Consider the following 13,701-nt stretch of genomic DNA (forward strand, 5'->3'; position numbering starts at 1 on the left):
GAGAGTGCTCAGTGGAAGTGGTGAGAAGTGGTAGGATTCTTTTTTTGGATTCTTTTGGTTTTAAAAAATATTTAGGCTGTGCCAAGTATTAGTGGCGGCTTCGTCACAGCACGTGAGCTCCTTAGTTGTGGCATGCGAACTCTTAGTTGCGGCATGCGAACTCTTAGTTACGTCATGTATGTGAGATCTAGTTCCCTGACCAGGGATCGAACCCAGGCCCCCTGCATTGGGAGTGCGGAGTCCAACCACTGGATCACCAGGGAAGTCCCAAGAAGTGGTAGGATTCTGACATCTTTTTAAGATAATGCCAAAGGATTCGCTCCAAGTTTAGATATGGGATACAAGAGAAAGGAGTTGGAATGACTCCAAATTTTGTGCAGTGGACAAGTGGATGGATAGTTTCCATTGATTGAAATGAAGATAATAGGAAGATCAGGACGTCCGTTTTAGACATGTTAGGTTTAAGATGCTTACTCACCATCATCTCATACCTGGTTAAGCATCTTGCATAAGATCACAAAGGAATAGATAGCAGTGGTCACAGCAGGTCTGATTGATTCCAAAACTGAATTCACAACTACCACGTGCTTGTGCCTCAACCCTTGGATTTTCATTAGAATAAATCTCAAGAGTAGTGCAGGAATCATTTAAGTTTCACAGAAAACCATCAACCATGATGTTAGCCACTTGTATGCCCAGTCTTCCATGTTGTGAGCCACTTACATTTTAGCTGGGTTTTATTTCTTCTCATCCCATCCTTTCATAGCGGTACTTTTGAGCCTTTTCTTTAGCAAAAGGTAAGCAGGAGGAGCAGACAAGGAAAGCCACAAAGGACTTGACTAGCGCATATTGATAGTAACTTGGTCTTATCTGAAGTACCAGTAGAGCATTACAAAGTTGGAGGAGGAACATCTCATTCAATAACGGTTAAGATGACCTTTTTCCCTCTCACCGAGGTATATTTCTCTGGTTACAGACTCAGATAGGTATGCATATTTCCATTCTGGGGTGGCATTAACATCTACCCAAAAGCAAATTCATTGCATGAACTACTTTCCCCCAATAGTTGTAAATTTTTCAGCGTAAGACATTTGACATACTGGCAGACAAAGATGTTCCTTTCACACGAAACTGATGCAGGAATGGCCAGACAGGCAGAGAAAGCAAGACTGGAAGAGGCAATTAAATGAACCCTGCCCTAGTGTCTTTTAAATGACTGAAAGCTCTTTGGGAGGAGGAAGAAACTCAAGGACTGGACATTGGTTGGGTGCATGAAAGTCCAGAGACTGCCTGCCTGTATTGCTTTTTTACAGAAACATTCCCAAAGGTGACTTTAGCTTCCCAGGTCTGTCCCTGGCTGTCTGAGACAGTAGCCCAAGTCATGAGTGGGTCTACCCAAGGGCTGTCATCTTCTAGCAGAATGACATCTCCAGGTAGCCTTGAATCCTCCAGCCTGGGCCCTTACAGTCCACCTTCAGAGCGCCAAGAAGCGTGGGGTTCTTGTTCCCGCCAGCCATAACTTTTCCATCACTCACTCACTCAGACTCTTCTGCACCCACCTTTGAAACAGCTGAGAATAAAGGATGCTGGAACAAAAACCTCACCCATTACCCTTCCCATCTTCGAGTCTGCCTTCAGAAATACTTCTGTGGCTAGCACAGGGTGTGGGTCCCGGTACCATCTTCACCTCTTTGCTGAAAAATGCCAATATCGTGATTTGGCTGAAGTTGGGTTACACAGAATCATCACGTCTAACCTTGAAAGGGAAAAGAAGGCTTACAAAACGCACTGTGCTTGGGAATGGGGAATCAGAGGGCATGTTAGTGGTAACAGAGCCTGATGACATAATATACCTCAAATCCCTGAGGGCACCATTGGATGTGTCCACTCTAGAAATCACCACGTGTGGCTTCTGCGAATTTTCTTGGTTTTTGTTTCTATCTTGATGGGGAGAAAAACTAATATTTACACTCCTGCAGAATAAGAAGAACCCCAATTTAGGTTTCGCAAGTTCCATAGCTAATTTCATAGGCTACTGTATTTCATGTTAAAATGTATTTCCCACCTCTAATAAGAAGTTGTTATGTTATGAGGGCGCAGGCTGTGTGGCTGGAGAGCCCGGTACCTCATAATTCTTGCGGGGTGATGGGAGGTGGCGGTCATGAGCATCTCTCACTGCCTCCCCTTCTGTTCCTGGCCCTGCCATCTCCCTTGCGAGGCATATTCAAGGCCGCCTACTTGGATATAGTATTGACAGGAGCCTTCAAGCATGCTCCAAGAGTTGACGTGTGAACCTTAGTTCCCTTTCTCCCACAGTCTTAGACCTTTGTAGCACTGCAAAGGCTGGGCGTACTGGGGGGTAATGGGGCTGGAAGGATGGCCCGATGCCCCATCCAGCTGTGATGACTGTGATTCCTACATCCGCTTTCTTCCTTGGTGTTCCCTGCCAATCTCATGCTTTCTCAGCTCCTTTTCATGGTAATAAGTGCCGTGGTGGTCCTGGACATGAACGGCCATCAGGCAGGCCTGTCAACACTGGCTTAACGCCCTCAAGTCACAGCCCTTGTTTCCTGGCCAAGCTTTCTCTCCCTCCTCGGTCCTTTTGGATCCCTGATGCCCCTGTTCAGAGCCATTCTTGTATTGTGAGAAGCCCTATAAAAATTTCCCTAAACGTGTTCACATCTCCAATGAGCAGATACACTTTCCGACAAAGGACTGTTAGCGCTGCCACAGCTGAGCTGAACCGAGCAGGGAAGTGAGTGAATGTGCGTTTGGTAATGGTTATCACTGATGCGGACTGTGTGCTTCAGGACATTGAAAGAAACAACATAACAAAAAAACAAACGGGAAACACAAGGAGTTTTTGAGATGATAAGCGTGAGCAGGAAGTGACGGAGTGAAAAAGAGATGTGGCTTTCAGATATGGTGCCTTTCTTTTTCTTGTCTGTCTGTCTTCTCTGGTTAGAAGAGACCATATTAATAAGTAATAGTCTATGAGAGTGAAAAGGGCGCTGCAGAAGAAGAGGAATCATCAACATTTATGTCTGCTCTGGGGATTTCTCTGTGACCTTTAGAAAGAAGAGCTCTTCACCCATTCATAAGAGGGAGATTTTGCCAGACTGAGTTCCTCGTTCACCCAGCAGTGCCTGTATTAGAATGTTAATTTTAGACTCCATGAGTAAACATATTTTTTAAAATACTCACCTTTTAAACTGCATGTTAGGAGATATTTTTAAAGAGTCCACGGAGTAGAAGTAGTAGTAGCAGGAACAGTGAACGTGTATTGATTTTTACAGTCGGGCCAAAGCACCAAGAGCTCTGTATGCATCATCTCATCTAATTGTAAGGCAGCCCTGTTGCGTACGCATAGTGCTATTATCCCCATTTTACAGAGAACAGATCTGAGCTGAGAGTAACTTGCTCCAAATGGCACTGTGGTAAAATGGCAGATGGCACTGCAACGTAGGTCTGTCTGACTCCAAAACCTGTGCCTCGAAGGGCTACATTTTAGAGCAAGGTGAAGGCACACACCCATGTGGTGAGCTGTGGAATCCCATGCACAGCCACCCCGTGGAATTTGTTTTGAACTGGTACCTTAGAAGAAGAGGTGGTGAAACCCATGCTTGTTCATATCGGTGGTGGTAATTCCTCAAAGCCAGAGGCGCAGAATCTACACCTGCCTTGGCTGGCCCCAGCCCATCCTGCTAGCTCTATGTGATCATGACTGAGTTGGAGTGGAAGGAATCAGGATGCCTGGTTAGCTGTGGTTCCCAAGCAACACACAGAGCACCAGAATCTGGTCACAAATCCCCAGTGCAAAGGGCACCAAATAGTGTTCCTTGCTAGGTACAGGAGCTCCTAGTCATAAGCCTACGTCTATTCCTTCTTTACTGTGTGACAGTGAGCATGACGTGTCTCCTTTTTTGTAGCATTGAATTTGTAAAATAAATACATGGACTGAATAAAAATATATATAAAATATGCTGAGATGACCTATAGCTCAGAGATTTGAGAGCTTAATCCCTGGTGGATCAGCAGGCCAAAATTTACAACCTGTAACCTTCCATTCGTGACCACGCAAAGGGCCGTTCACCAGTGAATAGAGATGATCGTTCACCATGTGGCATCAGGCTGAATGCCAAGGGTGAATCGACCTTGACAAATGGCCAAGAGAAAACCAGAGTGTGGCTTTGGGCAAAGAGAAATGTGGCTCTTTATTTATATTTATATTATCGTACATGATGGTGTCTTTACTTTTCATAGCGTCTTTCTTCCCAGGGTGTTAAAGAGTTTGTGAACAAAGTATTAAAGTCAGAAATAGGTTGGATAACCATCCTCTTCCTGGGAGACTGAGGAGTCACAGAGGTCTCTAAAATGGTCTTAAGGGACATTTCTTTAAAGTCCTAGTTTTCTGTTATCACCATGGGTAAGCAGGGGTGAGCAGCCTGTTTTCTTAACCAAGCCCTCTCTTCAGTATAACTTAGGGAAGAAAATGGCGGTTCTGGAAAAACACATGCTATATGTGAAGGCTAACGCTGCTTGCTTCCTGGCTCTGTGACCCTGGGCAAGTGAGGTCACCTCTTTAATCCTCAGTCTCCTTATTTGTAAAGAGGAATCCTGATAGTACCTGAGCCACAAGGTTGCTGTAGGGATTAAATAGGAGAAGCCAGTAGCCTTCAGCTTATGGTCCCACTCATAGTAAGCGCTCATGGTGTGATTTCTAATAGCTCTGCTCCAACTGAAAGAGTGCCTTTGGGGTGGCCTCTTTGAATTTGAATAACTGCCAAATCAGTTCAGCATTAGCACTGGGCGTCAGATTCCAGGTGGTTCTTTCTTGAAACCTTTAGGAAAACATGACATTTGGTTTATAGTACACTTCTATGATGGCTATAGCTTTCATGTATTCATTCATTCCCATAAATATTTGCTCAGTGCCTACAGTGTGGAAAGCAGTAATAAACATATGTGGATTGCAGCTACTGTCTTTTTTCTATGTGACGAGCCCACATGGTTTTCCAGGTCTTGCACTGAGCAGATTTGAAACTTTGATCCCTAAGTCTATATCTCTGCACTCAACATTCTTCCCCCCGCCCCCGGCGGAACAGTGGGTACAGGCTGGAATCCCTCTGCCTTTTCTGATTGTGTGATGTTCATGCGATACTCACTTCACTTGTCATTATAACTGGCGAAGGCAGTTCTGAACCATGGGCATGAGCATTGCCTCCTTTTTGATATCATACTTTCCAGATGAGGTCTGCCTTTATGTTTCTTAAACAAAGTCAAAATGAGAGTAGAATCAAGAACTTGTTGAAAAGAAAAAAAAAAGAAAGAAGAGCTTGTTGTTATGAAAAGACACACTTCATTTTTTTGATGAAGTGATTTAGATTTTTTTTCATATTTTATAGAATCACAAGGGAAAGGCCTTGAATAATAATTAGTACAGTCTCCTGTCTCACAACTGAACTCTGCCCACCAGTCTCAGAGTGATGGTTAAACCTGATTGTCAAAAATCTTTAGATTTTCAGAGTCTTGGCTTATCTTGGTAATGGATTCTAGTATATGACCTTTCTCTTGGCTTCTCAATTCTTACTCCTAACGTGCTGTCAACCAGTCCTCTGGTTGGAAATATGGACTAGTTGATCAACATCCTCCATAAGACATTTCATATAAACAGAATCTTATGTATAAAGATCACTTGGAAATAGGAATCACGCAGACACACTCAACTGTGCCCACTCTGCTGGGACTGTCCTCCTAGACCATCTATTAACCCTTATGTATGAGCATCTGCTATGACTCAGGCAGTCCTGGCCCACATCCCATCCACTCCGGTGCTTCCTCTGAGCCCCAGCATCATCTAGCCCCATCGAGAAGCTTCCTTCTAGCCAGATTCTGTGTGCATCCCTGACCTAAGCCCTCCCCTTCCTATTCCTTCTTGGTTCCTCATGGCGTCCTTACCAATTCCGTGTGGTCCTCCCATCTGTATTTGGATGTCCAGGTTCTCAGCAGCCTCGGCAATGCTGGAGATCTCATTCTTTCTAGGTCTTCACCCCTTCTCATCCAAGCAGACACACTGGGGTTGTTTGCTGGCTTCTTGGCGACAGAGACCCAGCCCCTCAGTATAAGTGAAAGAACCGATGCAGGACAACCCTAATGCCAGGGACAGCACACCAGGAACAGTGAGATACAAATCCACACCACATCCAGAGCTACCTCTAGAGAGGGAGCCAGTTCTGTTTCCACCAGATGTGTTGAAATGCAAGGATTTTAAACTCTTAGACCTTCGTCTAAAAAGTAAAGACAGCATCTGAACAAAGCTCCACATTAAACATTGCCTTTGAATGACCTCGCAGAAACAAAAGCCCAGGCATTTGAGATACTGACCTTGGTGTTTCTATGTAACAAGCAGAGATTACTTTGTTTGAGAGTGTTGCCCAAAGTTGGGGGGAAATCATTCTCTTAAACAAGTTGGATTGTTTCCCCAGAGGAAAAAGTCAGAGTCCTACTGGCAAACTAGGAGATTATTTTGGCTGTAAATATAAGGAATTAAATATTCCGCAGAGCAAGAACCCTCAGATATGTAGCCAATAAATAATATGTACTAGGTGACACTCTAAATTTAACTATTATAATCTGTGATGCACATTGATGCAAAAGTCACTGCCTGGGAAAGGACTGGAAAAAATCAGATGGAAATTTCCCTCAGAATAGAAGAGCTGACACCTGTGTTGGATTATCAAGATGATAACTTCTTTATGAGATCATAATAGACCCACTAATAAACCTGTTAGATAGGAAAATTTCCACAAGCAGCTGCTTTTCTTCATTGGTAAGTTAGAAAGCATGAAATGAAAAGTGTTTGCTATCAGAGTAGATATCTTGTGAATTTCCTTATCGCTTTTCGATCTTAATTTGAGGCAAATAATATGTGTAGTATTGCATCCTGTTTTCCAAGTCAGTTCTATTGAAGTTCCCAAATGAGAAAACCACACGTAGGAATGGGTGGGATGCAGCTAATCCAGATGTTGAAAAGATCTTTAAGGCTTCATATTTCGTATCAACTTCATCTGTCTTCATTTCATGGGCAATAGATGTTGGGGGCACCAGTGGTGCCCCTCGGATGAATTATTATCAGTGATGTTGTTGATAACTTAATTATTTTCATTGTGCTGTTATGTTCCCAACAGACATCTAGCCACTTGGATTGGAGTCATGTGGGAAGAGATATATACACACAAAGCATTTTGGTTATGCCATTTTGAAAACACCATTTGTCTCCAGTAATAGTATCTGTCTCTATGGTTATTGGAATGATTAAATGAGATAATGTATATAAAGTCTTAGAGCAGTGACTGGCACCCAATAAGTGGGAGAAAGCTGTGCCTTTTCTAATTCTGCCTCTGTAGATTGCTCCCTACTTTTCGGTTATCTCTTCCAGCGACCACTAAATGGGATTTGTTTCATTTGTGTATTCAACATTTACTGAGCACCTACTAAGTTCCAAGAATTATGCAAAGTGCTGGCGTATAGTGATGAACAAAACTTCCGTAATCCCTGCCCTCATGGAACTGACAGATCAATGGGTAGATTACTAAATCAGCATTTCCACCAATTCTCTTTCTCCCCTCCGTACTAAGGGACAGCTTGTCTGGACTGTTTGTGTATTGAAATGATGATCCTTCAAGGTAGACTTGCTTTAAGTTGACCCATGTTCATCTGATTAATAAGACAACTATGTCTATTTCTTCACCATAATCGAGCACATTACCACCCATGAATCCATATCCTTTAAGTTCAGCTCATTTCCTACGAAGTAATATATTCTTGACTCCCAATGCAGTTTTTCCCATCTCTATTCATGTCATCACTGTCTATCCAGTTGCCCATACCAGAAACCCAGGAGACCTTCCCTCCTGGGAGGGGAGATCTGCCCTCTCCCCTACACCCCACAGCTGATCCATCAGGAATTATCATTTCTACTTCAAAAAATGCGTCTTCAATTCACCAACTTCCTTCACCCCTCCACTCTGCACCCTAATCTATGCCACCATCACCTCTTGCTTGGACAAATGCATTAGCTTCCTGAGCAGTTTTCTTGTTTCCACTTATGCTGTATTTCCACTCATTGCCTAGCCGGTAGTCAAAGTAGAATTTTTGAAAGAAAAATCAGACTGTGTCTTATCCCAACTTAAATCTCCTCAGTGATTTTTCCTCTCGTGGAGAATGAAATATATTATTATGACCTATGAGCTCTGCATGGTCTGGCCCCAGGGAATGCCTCAGGGAGCCCTCTTGCAACCACACCAGCTTGTTTTCTTCAGAGTACTCATCTCAGTTAGCATGTATATATTTATTTTTGTCATCACTTGATTAATGCTGGCCTCCCTCACTGGTCCGTAAACTCCATGAGGGCTGGAATTATATCAGTTTTACTTATCACTGTATTCCCAGCACTTTGCGTAATGTATGAAACTTAGTAGGTGCTCAATAAATGTTTGCTGAATAAACAAGTGATCTCACCTCAGATTCTAACTGTGCCTTTATTTTTTGGTGGAAGTAACATTTTTAAATATTAAAATAGTCACTGGTAACAGGGATTATCTGTGTGTAAGTCATTAGACAATTGGTTTATAGGTATACTTCTTGGAGGTTCATTCTAAAAGCCTTCTCGAATTATAGCCCAAAGCCTTTATATACATCAAAACACTGTACGTTGAAGGATGGATATTTTTGTTTTGGTGTAGATATCTAAATTCAGCTCTTTCCTTCCACACTGTATACTCTATTAAGAGTGCCAGAATGACTACTCCAAATCATAATACTCACAAGATGAGAGCTCAAAACAACGTTTCCATCTCCTAAAGTTAAAAGTTATAGCCAAACATATTAATATACATATTTTAAATTTCTCTAGCAGCTGCTATTGGAATTTTTATAATGGTTTATGTTTACTAGAAAAACGCGTCTGACACATTTACGAATGGGAGCACTTTGAGCTTGCTTGGTAATAGTGTTTGGATTTATGTTAGGCTACATGTTTTACATGGTGCTATTTACCTATTAGGCATAAAAGGGTACTCTGGCCATTTAAGTTAACAAAATCACAGAGTTAGCAGGGGAATTAGAAACATTGGGTAGAAGGAAATGGCACTTGAAATCTATTTTTGTTGTGTTTTCACATTTTGCTCTTCATTGTTAAGCCCATTTCCCTCTGACATGTAAGGACATTATATTGGGAAATAATGTGTCTTGAAAACGGGAGCCAGTAAGCTTATGATCCGAGTGGTAATGACTTCTGTAATCGCTAATGAGGCAATGGACGTTGAATATCTCAGCAGACTCATGGGGGCCAGCCTCTTGCCTATTCCACAAGAAGCTGTCATATCAAATTTTTGTCCTGACGCCATGAGCCCTTTGATTCCTAAACCTTTCTGAGAAACCTACTCTGAAATCAAAGTCAAGTTTCTTAGATGTGGTCAGACAAGGTCACATTAAAACAGTTCAGTGAACCTGCAGATCAAAGTTGAAAGGTAATGCCTCCCTCCCAAACTTGGCAGTGACCCACCTGCTAGCTTACCTTTCAGTTTCTAACATGCCTTTTTCACCTCCTTTCCAATGGACTGGGAAAATGAGAGCTTCTCCTCTGAAAAATGGTAGAAGAGTTTCCTTAAATCAGTTCACTAGGAAATGGGACACAGCTGAATTTGGAAACACACCTTTATCCAAAAGAGTGAATTGTGAGGTAGTTTGTTGAAGAAATGTCTTGATCAGCGATTGCATGAAGTGAGATGTCTGAAAGGAATCCTAACTAATTCATAGTAGGACTTCTGTAAATCAGAATTTCATGGTAATTTCAGGTTCGTGGGCTTCATTTTTGGCCTAAATTACCAGGATTTACCCTCGTTCTTGAGTGACCCAAGATACTAAACAGGATTCCTGCTGTCATGCTGTCCACATGGTTTTCTCCATTGCTGCCTTCCTTCCGTGTTGAGCCTTGAGGTGTTATCCAAAATGGCACTGCAAAAGGGGGGAGTGGTGACTCTCGTTAGGCATGATCGTAACATCTCACGACACAGGTTTTTATCAAATTCCTTGTGATTTAAAAAAAGAAAAACAACCTTGCCATTGCTTTATATTTCAGTGTTCTGTCTCTTGTGGTCGAGGGCATAAACAACGAAATGTTTACTGCATGGCAAAAGATGGAAGTCATTTAGAAAGTGATTACTGTAAACACCTTGCTAAGCCAAATGGGCACAGAAAGTGCCGAGGAGGAAGATGCCCCAAGTGGAAGGCTGGCGCGTGGAGTCAGGTGAGCAACGCTTCTCCTCTCGTGACTGCTTCCTTACCTTCGGCCACACGGCTGACACCCGTGTGCTGGCTTGTTTCCCTGCGCGGTTTTGGTTTTTCAGAGGGGAGCTTGGGGACAGGGAGGGAAACAGCTTTATGTCGCCAGCTGTGGGACCTTGGGCAAGTGGCTTCAGCCCTTGGCACTTTGGATACCATCTACAGTACGACAGTTGTGAGGGTTGTGAGGATTAAGCGGTGGTAGATGTAGATGTCAGCCGTCTAGGACGGAGTAGCCCCTCAATCCTTCGCTGATGGCATTTTTATTACTGTTTACCACTTAAAAAACCACTAATTCAGATTCTAGTAAGGTTGACTCTGTTACCTGGCAGGAATTGAGTCTGAATTTACCTTTGAGGTTCTTAAAGAAAAGGCTGTCAATATAAAGTATTCGAGAATACTTCTCTGCCTGTTAGCTTGTATACAATAGAGGTGGGGGACAGATGGGGAAGTTCTCTGTCATTTCCTAGCTCTGCAACCTTGGGTGATTTGTTTGACCTTGCCGAGCTGACTTCATATAGCTCTTATGAGGATTTAAAGCAGTAATGAATGCCATGTACCTAGCTCTGGGGTCTTAAATCTAATAAGATCTCAGAAGTAATATTTTTTTTACTTGGATGAGTGTGATGTGTGTATATCCAATGGGGAAGGAGAGTAAGTACCCAAGAAACTGACTACAGTTAGACTCTACTAATTCTAAACCTTTGGTAACCTAGTCAGGAACTGGGTGGGAGAGTTTCCCTATTGAATTCAGGAGGGAATTTGAGAAGCTTCTGTTTACCTATAAACAATTGAGGGGTGAACAAAAGTCACTCATATCTAGCCCTTAAAGTAGATCTTGTCACTCCACACTTGTCCATTTCCTCAGCTTGGTTGAGGTGCTTACTTAAAAGTAATAAGACCCAATTTCTTTTCACATATTCTGTATTCAGTGTGGCCTTTCTCTCCATTAATTTGATTCAGGAAGGTTTTACTGAATTTGTAGCTCTCCTATGCAGTGGAGATGTATGAAGGTACTCCGGAGAATCAATAGAAAACTAGGTTCGAGGTTAGCAGCCTCTAGAATTGATGCTTTCAGGGCCTGGTTCTTGATTCCTGATACCCCAAAGAAGCTTTGCACAGGTGTGTTAGCATGAGGAGGAATTGAGAATCCTCCATTTGAACATGACTAATAGAAAATTCTTCTAGAAACGTGAATTTTTCTTAAATGCCCTGAGCTGCCATCATCGTCTCCCATACCTCACAGTCTTATTCTCTTCACAGAGAAATAAAACATGGCCTGCATCACTCCCCAGCAGGGGAGCCTCATCCCTCAATGCTTTTATCATGATGATCATGTTTTGTTTTTATTTTTGTTTTAACCATCAAAACATCTGTGCCCAGCCAGAGCTAACTCCTCCTCTGGCTTCCTTAAGGGACCAGATTTCTAGGCAGTATTTCATACTGGTCATCCTTAATGGTTCGTCTTAAGTGACTAGTGTCATCTGTAACTTCCAGCCCTTTTTATTTTGGGAGCTATTCAATGCATGTAAAAGCCTACAGCTAACATTATTTAAGATACCACACTAATTAGCTTGTCCTCTTGCACACTTTCATGCTCTGTTACTTTTCTTTATGTCCCTTGGACATATCTACTATTTGCATCTTGTCCTGAATATTAAGTTGAGAGTATGTAAATGGTATTCATTATAAAGGCCAATTCATTCAATAAAAGGATGGTTAAAAGAATCTTTCACTCTTTATTGGTAAACACAGAGTGAGTTTTAATCTAGTATCCTGTGATCTTGATGCGAAGTCTAAAATTGTTCACAAAGCTGCGATGATTAGGTTTGAACCCTTGGGGTTTTTTCAAACATAAGGTAATAGGATTATCGGAATCCCTCCCCAGAAAAGACCCGCACCTGTTCAAAAGGATTGCTTAGAAAAGTCTAGTTACCTTTGTGGAAAATGCAAGTAAACACAGTTATGTAATGATCTGTGGCCAACTTTCTAATGCTCTGATTCGATTTATAGAAATGAATTATAAAAGCAGGCAAGACAAGATGCTGCATGGGTAAAATCCAATTTGTGCAATTTAGAAGCATACCTGAGAATAATCAGACCCAGAGTTTGATGGAGAAAGACAGTCTGCATGATTAAAGGTTATTGGTTTACTAATGATCCCATAGTAAACAGAATTATCCCTAAGGCAGTAACATAAAGCAAGAATAACGATTATTCATTTGCAACAATATTTAGCAAGTTTTATGTCTGGTGGTTCTGTTTTCTGCTGGTAGCTATATTCTAGTCATCTCATCTTCAAGGTAGGGAGAATAATTATTGCAATTTCTCATCATGTCAAAATGTGTGACGATAACAAGGCATATAGAATATTGGGATAGGAAACTAGTATAGCCTTGCTAATCTTCTTTGTCTCTCCCTCAGAATTGGTGTTTTGAGGTTTAAAGCGGAATGTTTCACTTTTACATCTTTTGAAAATCTGGAATGTGTCAAGGACATTTTTCCAAAAAAAGAATAGCTTTTATTGGAAAACATCCTCAATAAAGTTTGAAAGCATTTTTTTTCAAAAGGTCATGTTCAGTTTGTTTACATGATTTTGATCAAGAGCTGAGGGATGAAATTTTCAGACGCAATCAGCATCCATTTCTTGATTCAGCTTGATAAATGTGAAGGCTTTGTAGTCACATGATTCAAAAGCATTGGGGTTTCCGTGGTGGCGCAGTGGTTGAGAGTCCGCCTGCCGATGCAGGGGATACGGGTTCGTGCCCCAGTCCGCGAAGATCCCACGTGCCGCGGAGCGGCTGGGCCCGTGAGCCATGGCCGCTGAGCCTGCGCATCCGGAGCCTGTGCTCCGCAACGGGAGAGGCCGCAACAGTGAGAGGCCCGCGTACCGCAAAAAAAAAAAAAAAAAAAAAAAACAGAATTCCAGAATAAAAAATTTTTAATGTGTCCTGTTCCTATAGAAAGGCTTTTCAAACAAATGAAGATTAGGACTAAACAATAAATCATCAGAGTAGAATGAAAGTAACACTTTATCATCATTTATCAATCATGAATTCATTCAATCCTGAGATGCCTGTTTCTTTCATATTTTGAGATTTCTGTGGTCAGGATGGGCCTAACAACCAATGGAAGGCCGTGATTTAATTAGTTGCCCTTGTTTTCTTTCTGAGTGATACAAAATGTAATACTGTGTCTCGGTATCAGTGGTGTCTTAAATTCAGAGAAATACTTAATTTTTAAAAGCTCTTCAGTGCTCATGCCAAAATGGTAACTGGCAGATTGCATTATGAACCTACCAGCCATTTTTGGTTGGGATTTTTCTTGTAATTACAATGAGAGCAGCTTGGTTGTGGT

At 42.0% G+C, this 13,701-nt stretch overlaps 1 protein-coding gene and 1 long non-coding RNA gene across 2 annotated transcripts in view; one reads left to right on the forward strand and one right to left on the reverse strand.

Moving 5' to 3' along the window:
* ADAMTS9 (ADAM metallopeptidase with thrombospondin type 1 motif 9) overlaps nucleotides 1-13,701 on the forward strand; it is a 170,651-nt gene that overhangs the window by 106,146 nt on the left and 50,804 nt on the right. Inside the window, exon 29 of the mRNA XM_030867641.2 lies at nucleotides 10,142-10,309. Coding sequence (XP_030723501.1) covers nucleotides 10,142-10,309 — 168 coding nt within the window. The remainder of the gene's footprint in view (nucleotides 1-10,141; nucleotides 10,310-13,701) is intronic.
* LOC132598073 (uncharacterized) lies at nucleotides 4,585-6,099 on the reverse strand. The gene is made up of 3 exons (XR_009565723.1): nucleotides 5,959-6,099; nucleotides 5,166-5,268; nucleotides 4,585-4,841 (listed from the first exon to the last, which is right to left on the reverse strand). It is a non-coding gene; the product is annotated as an uncharacterized lncRNA (long non-coding RNA).

Source organism: Globicephala melas, chromosome 11 (assembly GCF_963455315.2).
Source record: "Globicephala melas chromosome 11, mGloMel1.2, whole genome shotgun sequence".
Classification (NCBI taxonomy): domain Eukaryota; kingdom Metazoa; phylum Chordata; class Mammalia; order Artiodactyla; family Delphinidae; genus Globicephala; species Globicephala melas.